The sequence below is a fragment of the Mustela nivalis genome, assembly GCF_964662115.1.
Source record: "Mustela nivalis genome assembly, chromosome: 3".
Taxonomy (NCBI): domain Eukaryota; kingdom Metazoa; phylum Chordata; class Mammalia; order Carnivora; family Mustelidae; genus Mustela; species Mustela nivalis.
In genome coordinates, this window is record NC_139022.1 from 16435134 (window position 1) to 16444585 (window position 9452).

The 9452-nt window shown below is 42.6% G+C and overlaps 1 protein-coding gene across 1 annotated transcript; it reads left to right on the forward strand.

The window, feature by feature from the left end:
* Positions 1-477: 477 nt before the first annotated feature.
* LOC309861585 (conserved oligomeric Golgi complex subunit 2-like) lies at positions 478-8989 on the forward strand. Its single transcript, XM_082724621.1, has 4 exons — positions 478-703; positions 1860-1922; positions 4149-4229; positions 8904-8989. Exons 1-4 carry the CDS (start codon positions 647-649, stop codon positions 8934-8936), a joined length of 234 nt encoding a protein of 77 aa, XP_082580747.1. The 5' UTR covers positions 478-646; the 3' UTR covers positions 8937-8989.
* Positions 8990-9452: the final 463 nt, after the last annotated feature.

Below are 9452 nucleotides of genomic sequence, written 5' to 3' on the forward strand. Positions count from 1 at the left end.
CCCAAAAGTAATTTATATTTTAAAGAGAAAGACTATGGCACCTGGGTGGCTCAGTCAGTTAAGCGTCTGCCTTCGGTTGAGATCTTGATTTCAGGGTCTTGGAATGAACCCTGGCATCAGGCTCCCAGCTCAGCAGAGAGACAGCTTCTCCCTCTGCCCCTCCTCCCACTTGTTCTCTCTGTCTCTCTCTCTCAAATAAATAAAATCTTAAAAAAAAAAAAGTAAAGAGACCAAAACAAAGTCTGGAAGGATGTGAATCGCTGTGTTAAAATTAAGAAGAAAAAGCTGTTTCTATTTTGAGAAGAGCCTCTTTGAAATGTATAATTAAAAGAAATAAAATGCCTGTAGAGTTAGGCAACAGGAGAGAATGGTCTTGGTGAGGGGCCCCCTTTCCCATAATCTTAGGAAGTGAGCAGACCCCCTGATGTCCTGTGTGTGTTCCCCTGCAGTAATACAGCCTCTTATTCTTTCTCTGATCTTATTTTTCTATGTAAAATGTGGTATCAGTGCAATCATTTTTTCTTTCTGGTTTGATTTTCAGGAAGATTTCGACGTCGATCACTTTGTGTCTGACTGTAGGAAGCGTGTCCAGCTGGAGGAACTAAGAGGAGATCTGGAACTCTACTATAAACTTCTTAAAATAGCCATGGTCGAGATCATCAACAAGGATTATGCAGATTTTGTCAACCTTTCCACAAACTTGGTAAACCTGAAATTCACAAGTCCTACACACACACACACACACACACACACACACACACACACACACTTTCTCTCTCCTTCATATTTATTAAAAGGGCAGAGTTTTTAGAAACCTTTCAGTTGATTACCCCACCAACCCCACCAGAAACTTGAAGAAATTACCAATTTCATTAATAAAAGAACTAAACTTTTTGGAATACATTTTTTTGTTTTAGTTTTTATTCATTTAAGGTTGCTCTAGTTTGATTGTTTCAAATTCATTAGTCAACAGTGAAAAGTAAAGGATAATAATACCCAAGAGGTTGTTTTATTAGTTGCTAAGTGATTACCCTGAAGTCTTCCTTGATTTAGACTAATTTGTAGGAGCAAATGTCCACCACTCTTACAATGTTTAATTTACTCCCAGGTATATCTGTTAGCCAGAGCTAGGTTGAGGGAACATTGGCCAATATTGATATTTAAAAAGTTTGGTTTTATAAAAATATAAGAATGATTTGCAGTGAGCTTATCAATTGTTTGTAAAAGCCATTTAGAAATGTTGAATTTTGTTACTTGGCAGAAAAGTCTCCTTGTTGATGCTTCATTTTGTTTTAAATCTGTTTGTCCAGAGAAGCACAGAAAGTTGCAGCTCCATGGGAATTTCAAGAAGCATTAAAATTAATGATGCACATTTGCTTTTGGGAAATATACCACTAAGATAAATATCCCAATAGGATTAAAAACCTAGAAAATTTTACTTCTGTTTAATTTCTATTTTTCTCAAGGCTTATAATAATGTTTAAGAGAGACATAGCCCGTCAGACTTTCACATCAGCTGGCTGAGTATCATCAATTACAGACAGAGAACTGTTCACCTTCTGTGAAAATTTTTCACATTCATTTAAAATGTCATCTAAAGGCAAATTGTTCTTAAGGAAGCTTTCGTTTCTCCTGACTTCCCTTATTTTTATAGTTTCATGTATTTCAACAGATTTTTTTCATATTCTATGAACAACATTAATGCCCAAATAACACTTCTGTTGTTTAGCTAGTTATGTAGCAAAATACAGTTGTGCCAAAAAAATAACTTAAATCTGGTACTGCTTTGATCGTTAAATAGATACGTCACTATTACTCCTTATCGTGATGTGTTTGTGCCAACCTGGTTTTGCCTTTAGGTTGGCATGGACAAAGCCCTCAATCAACTTTCTGTGCCTTTGGGACAGTTACGAGAAGTTCTGGTAAGTCCCCAATTAATGAAAACAGTCTGCTGTGATGCCTGTTGTCCTCGTTGGCTTTTCTCTAAGAATTCTTTTCATCTGTTAGTTTGGTGGTACTGGTGGTTGTATTTTAATGGTTCATGATTATAATATTCACCTTCAGAAGAGTTGTAAATGATTTTGTTTTTGCATATGCTAAAAACCTAAAAAAACATGTTCGATTTGAAGAAGACATATTCTCAGAGTAGACAACCTTAAAATGTCAGGGGAGAGGAAGCATATTTCCAAATTCAACTTATTAATGCCACTTTGGTCATATGTAAGTGGTTTCTAACTTACGAATGACTTGTATTTTAACAGTTTGTAATCTTGTAAATATCCCCCCCCCACCCCACGTAATCTACGTGTGGTTAGGTTCCTGGGCTGATCTACAAAAACTGTGTAATCCCTAATGGAACTGAAGGATAATATAAATAAAATGTAATACTTAATAAATGTTACATTTGCATGTTCTCTCAGAAAAATCTCTGTTGTGGGAATGGGACTCCCCACCTCTAAGCCATTGGGAATAGGAACTCCACCTGGGTGAACAGTGGAGGGGCAGTTGTGGCATCACTTCTTACAGAAAACTGTGCTGCCCTGTCTCCCCTCCCGCCCCCCCCCCCGTCTGTGTCTGGTGCCCTGACTTACGGCCTCTGTCCATTTTGATGCCCTGTCGTAAACTTGTCATAAACGACACCATCCTTCCTTGTGTGTCTCCTCTAGCTTGAGTGGCCTCTTACGTCCCTCCCCTAAGACAGTGCCTGCATCCTAGAGAGAATATAAGGAGAACATAATTTAAGGGAAGACACAGTACATGATTAGAACCAAGAAAAATGCGGAGTGATGGAAATATCAGTACTGAGAAGGCTAGGGGAGGGGCAGGCAGGAAAGAGTTTGTGAAACAGGTAAAAATCTTGAGTTGTGCCTTGAGGTAGCCAATACTTTCCATGGTTTATGTCTCATTTGAATTTTACAAAATCTTGTTAAAGATACTTTTCCTTGGAATGGAAGGAATTTTCATGGTCCGCTGTTGGATTCCACACCAGCCGCTGTGGGGCTCTCCCACTGCCTCCTTGGTGTGCCTCTTCCTCCCAGGGCCTCATAGTGGTGTTGTTTCCCAAGCCTAGCCTTCCTTTGGCCTCCCACTCTTCTCTCGAACCCCCTCCCTGGAGGCAGATTTGCTCTACTCACACAGGCTCCTGTCCCGCCTCACCCCCTGCCATCACCGTATCCCCTCCCTTTTCCATGGCCTGTTTTTATGGCCACTTTGGTCCTGCTCAGCCACAGGCCTGACCTGCTTTTCTGGTCCCAACTCTGAAGCTGTTCTGTGAGATTCTCAGACCACTGAGGGATACGACTATATCTGTCTTCATTGCATCCCTGTAGGCTGCCACAATACTGACGTCCAGGAGGTGTTTCATAATGTTGATGGAGTGAATTAATTCACCTTCCTGTGGAATTTTTGTGATATGCCTACTTCATTCTAGTTGTTTCTTTTAACCTTTGTTTTGGCCCTAATTCCTAATTATCTCTTTATTCATTAGCTTCTGGACATGTTTCTCTACCTCTGTGCTCTGCCTTTTTCTGGTCTTCTGTTCTTCATTCTTGATTCCTGGTATTTCCATACCCACATTTCATCATCATGCATCAGTGCTTTGACATTCTTTCGTTCTCCAAAATATGCAGAATCTAAAGACTTCATCTCAGTGAAGTTGGCCCTCCATTCCTATTTCTGCTTCTCTCCAGAAGGAAGCCTGCAGTGCACATGGCTGTGTGCCTGTCTGACCCTGCCCCTGAGTGTGTGTGCACTTACATCTGCTCCCCATCCCCTCCCCACCTCGGCAGCTGTGTACACATGGCTTTCAGAGTCCGATTCGAGCCCCGTCGCATTTCCAGACTCTCCTGTACTTTGCTTCATATTATCTGTTCTCCATTCTAAGCCCCCTCATCCCCATAACTTTCACTGTATATGTCATTCTTCTTTTGGCCATGCGACCCTGCCTTCGTGTCATTATGCCCCCAGGTCATGAGTCCCCTCAACAGTAACTGTATCTGGTATATCATGTTTTTTTTTTTTTTTTTGGTCAATATCTGCATAGTACAGGTGCACAGGTATTAATTTCTGTGGAATTGAATGAGATGTAGGAAATTGATAATGTGACAAAACAATGTCTGTAATACATTTTCTTTATTATTCTTTTAAAGAGTCTCAGGTCATCAGTCAGTGAAGGAATTCGGGCAGTAGATGAACGAATGTGTAAACAAGAGGACATAAGGAAGAAAAAGGTACCCTCCAGTAGATTTCTTTTTTTTTTTTAAAGATTTTATTTATTTATTTGACAGAGAGAAATCACAAGTAGATGGAGAGGCAGGCAGAGAGAGAGAGAGAGGGAAACAGGCTCTCCGCTGAGCAGAGAGCTTGATGTGGGACTCGATCCCAGGACCCTGAGACCATGACCTGAGCCGAAGGCAGTGGCTTAACCCACTGAGCCACTCAGGCGCCCCCTCCAGTAGATTTCTTATGCTGCATGCCAGTTGAAGCCCTCTCCTCTTGTCTCCGTGAACTTGTCAGCACTATTCAGCTTTTTTCTTTTTTTTTTTTAATTTAGCTTTTTTTCAAAGCTCTCACGCATGTGCATTTTATGCATTATGTCACGTTATCTACCTGAAATAAGAAGACAGAATTTCAGAGGTACCCACACGATCTCAAGTCACCCACTTTTTCCAGAACAAGAAACAGTGATAACTGTTGTCGGTGCAGCGCTTGACAGTTAACGACTGTATAAATTGTCAGTGGCCCTGTAAAGAAAATAGGCCTATATTAGAGACTAGGGGAGAAGTGGGCTTTCCAAAGCAAACTCAGGATTCTGCCGTAGGTTTGCTGTTATTTTCTGATCCTGTGTTCTTTATGTTCTGGTGTTCACTTTAATTTTTTCAATTCCCGTAGTTAGCATGCGGTGTTGGCTTAGTTTCAGGTGTGTGAGACAGGCAACGGCTCTGTACATCTGAGGGCTCACCCCGGGAGTGTGCCCCTTAGTGCTATCTCCAGTTCCAAGTGTCCCCGATATCATTCATGATCATAACGATGTAGGGGCACCAGCGGGCATTGGGTGTCTGGGCTTCTGACTCTCGCCTGCTGCTCTGTACAATGTTTTCTATGTGTATTATTAGCATATTTGTTAAAATCTCAGTGGGGAGAAGCCTGTTTGAGGGACAGGCTTCTGTTTAATTCGCCTCTGGATCTCCTCACAGCTTTTGTCCAAAGAATGCTTGTCGTGCGCTTCCAGACAAAACAGTAAGCTTTGTGAGAGCAGGGTGTATTTCTTGCTTTATTTTCTCGTGCCCCCCCACCCCCCGTCAGAATGAATATCGAGCTCCCAGGGGTGTTCATTATTATTATTATTTATTGAATGGATGACTTTGTATTTTTTTGTTCTTTAAGGATGAGAGTTTTCATAATGTCCCTCAACCTCTTTGATAATATTTGTAGTGTAAAAGGTCTTTAATGATTTGGTGCTTGGGCATATAGGTATATGCACATGTAAACTGAGAGGGCCAGTACAATCAGAAGCCAAAGTTAAAACATGAATAAAGGGCCATAAGAAAACAAATGGAGGGGCGCCTGGTTATCGCCGTCCAGCAGCAATACTAACAACCCTCAGTCTGGTCGGGTTTCAAAAAAGCGGGCTCCCTTTATTTCATATGGCCATCGCTTATATAGGGGAGCTAAGCCAATCAGCATAGACAGTGATATGCATCCACCAATCTTAAGCTTGTTACCAAGTACCCACAGCATAGCAATAGTTCAACAGCCAATAGGTAGTACTTCCTGTTTACAATCAGTCACTCTAGACACACCTTCTGGCAAATCGCCAGGCGCCATTTTGCAAAGCTCTGCGGTTGACGGATCTCCGGGCCCCTGGAGCATCCGCCCTCAACAGTTCCCCCTTTTTGTTTTATGGTAGAAGGAAAGACTCAGCAGGGGTCGTGCCTGTCTTAGGTTGTCGCAAGGCCAAGAATATCCTTACCCGTCATTGGATCATGATGCTTATAGGATCATGTCCTGTCTTAGGTTGGTATATTCCGCCTACGATCTTACCCGTCTTTGACTACCGATCCAGCATACTGAGCCATACCTGGGGCGACTGTCTGGACTCGATGGATAACAGAGCTTGTTTGATGGCAATGGTGTCTCTTTTACAAATCCTCATCATGGGGCAAATGCACCATAAGCAATACACCACAGCGAATATCAGCAATCCACCCATGGATATGAACTCAAACCATTGCTTCCCCCATCCTACAACATTTTTCATACTTCTACCTTACTGGCACTAACGTTAACAATATTAGCACGAAGCTGTATTGTCAGATTCTCGAACCTGGCACTCCAGTTGCCTGTAAACATCTTGGATAGTCCCCTGGAATAATTAGCTGCTCGAGTGAGGTTATCATATCCAACTGGAGTAATGCAGAGTCCAGTATCTGAGCGAAGGCATCCTACAGTCAGTAGTTGTATTACAATGTCCATTTGTTCTTGTAGCAAGTCAATCTGCTGATTAGCAAAAAGAATACCTGCAGCGAGATGATCATTAATTTCACTCTGGGTTTGTAGAGCTTCTGCGGTATTCGTAGACAGTCGATTAATCTTCTTGGCTGTAGGAATAGCAACGGCAAGTGCAGTAGCAGCGGCAGCAGCAGAGGCAGCAACAGCTGTCACCACAGCAGCAGTGATACCAAAGTCTCTTTTATGTCTCAGCAAAACTGGAAGGTCTCCCTCTGGGACAGAGATGGGCATAGGCAAAAACACTGGAATACGCATTATCATAGTAAATGAAAAGCCTGTAGCATTCCAACATTGTGTAAGGAAGCAAGTGTTCAACGTACAGTTCAACTTATTAGAAATGGTTGTACTGTTACTGACAAGAAACATAAAAGGGGGGCGAATACAAACAGGAGTACAACAAGTTTGCACTTCAACACTCGTTTCAAACGTTTGGGAAAGGTTGTGCTTTTAAGAGGAGTTACATAATAAATTAGTAGTTAACAGTGCGGGATAAGTAGCAGCTGGATAACTTTTGACAATTGACCCTGTAAATCACCTGTGCCTTGTATGGTTTTCCACGCCGTAGCGGCAGCAGTAGCAGTTTAGCAGTTTGCAAATACACTGCAGGTGGAAAATTGATCTGATTTTGATTTCCCGAAAACTGTCCTGTACCAGTCAGCATTTCTAAATTCCAAGCTCCATTCCCAGCTCCCGCACCACGGCGAGCAGCCTCCCCATAGCCATCTTGATCTGCTATCCTCCACACAAGATATTGCCCTCCAGACAAGCAAGCTCGCGCCAGACCACTCCAGTCCAAAGGCGCCTGTAAAATCCCGGCTCTAAGGCTGCCCCGCTTCTTATTGCGGACTTGTACAAGTTAATCCCGGCTCAAGGCCGCCCCGCTTCTTATTGCGGACTTGTACAAGTTAATCCCGGCTCAAGGCCGCCCCGCTTCTTATTGCGGACTTGTACAAGTTAATCCCGGCTCAAGGCCGCCCCGCTTCTTATTGCGGACTTGTACAAGTTAATCCTGGCTCAAGGCCGCCCCGCTTCTTATTGCGGACTTGTACAAGTTAATCCCGGCTCTAAGGCCGCCCCGCTTCTTATTGCGGACTTGTACAAGTTAATCCCGGCTCAAAGGCCGCCCCGCTTCTTATTGCGGACTCGTACAAGTTTAATCCCGGCTCAAGGCCGCCCCGCTTCTTATTGCGGACTCGTACAAGTTTAATCCCGGCTCAAGGCCGCCCCGCTTCTTATTGCGGACTTGTACAAGTTTAATCCCGGCTCAAGGCCGCCCCGCTTCTTATTGCGGACTTGTACAAGTTTAATCCCGGCTCAAGGCCGCCCCGCTTCTTATTGCGGACTTGTACAAGTTTAATCCCACCACCTTTGTCATGGTTTTACCCCGCTTACCTCGGACTTCTCCCTTGCAAGGTTTTTCTATTTTTACTCCCCGCTTTACCGCGGAATTCCCACTTTTGAACGTGGCTAATGTCCCCGCTTACCTGCGGATCTTTACTCCCCACTTTCCTGCGGATTACCTTACAAGATTCCTTTATTTATTTCCCGGGTGCCGGCGCCATTTATCGCCGTCCAGCAGCGATACTAACAACCCTCAGTCTGGTCGGGTTTCAAAAAAGCGGGCTCCCTTTATTTCATATGGCCATCGCTTATATAGGGGAGCTAAGCCAATCAGCATAGACAGTGATATGCATCCACCAATCTTAAGCTTGTTACCAAGTACCCACAGCATAGCAATAGTTCAACAGCCAATAGGTAGTACTTCCTGTTTACAATCAGTCACTCTAGACACACCTTCTGGCAAATCGCCAGGCGCCATTTTGCAAAGCTCTGCGGTTGACGGATCTCCGGGCCCCTGGAGCATCCGCCCTCAACACCTGGTGGCTCAGTTGGTTAAACGTCCGACTCTTGATTTTGGCTCAGGTCATGATCTCAGGATCATGAGATTGAGCCCCGCATTGAGCTCTGTGCTCAGCAGGATGTCTGCTCGAGATTCTCTCTCTCCCTCTGCCCTCCCCTGCACGCGCACATGCAGTCTCTCTCTCTCTCAAATAAACAAATCTTTTTTAAAAAAATAGGAAAGAAATGCCCATAGAAAGATTCAGGATGGGAAAAAAAAAGAAATAAGAGTATAGAATATGAGAAAGCAAAGTCTAGGGTTTTTTTTTTTCCTCTATAAACTTGCAATAGAATATGGAAGTATGCTTATTCTAGAACTAAGATTTGCATTCTTGAGAATTCTGAGTTTCATAGAAATATTCAAAATACAGCATGCCCTATATATTTGAAGCTAACTTTTGGTCTTATATTTTCCTGCATTTAGCATGGGAAATAAAGATGATTAAGAGTAAAGATGGTGACGTTTTTTGTTTGCTTAATTTTTATTTTTATAGATGTGTGTGTTGAGGCTTATACAAGTTATTTGATCAGTGGAAAAGATTGAAAAAATCTTAAATTCACAAAGTTCGAAAGAAACCTCTGCACTAGAAGCAAGCAGGTAAGCATTTTTTTTAACTAAGTAGCACATAAATTAATACTTCACATTCAATCTAATTAGGCGGGGATGGCTTAGTTAGAATTCATTTCTGAACAAGAAGAAAATCCAGGTTTGTGGCTAGAATGTAGCTCCAAGAGAGTGGAGAGCATGAAATGGTGAAATCTATAACACGTTCCTATAAACGCTTTGGTTATAGACCACAGTTCCAACACGTCATTATGCTTGCAGTGTAAAAGTATATTTGGAATCACCTTCCCTGAGGACTAGCAAAGTCCGGTTGATCTTTAAGGCATATCTACCATTCATCTTGGTTTTTCTCCATCTCATTTTTTTTCCTAGACATGCCCAGAGTATTACCATTGATGTATTTTGCACCAGCATTATATTATTATGAAACAGTATAGGACATATCCAGTTGAAATTTACAAACAGGAAAGGAAAAACT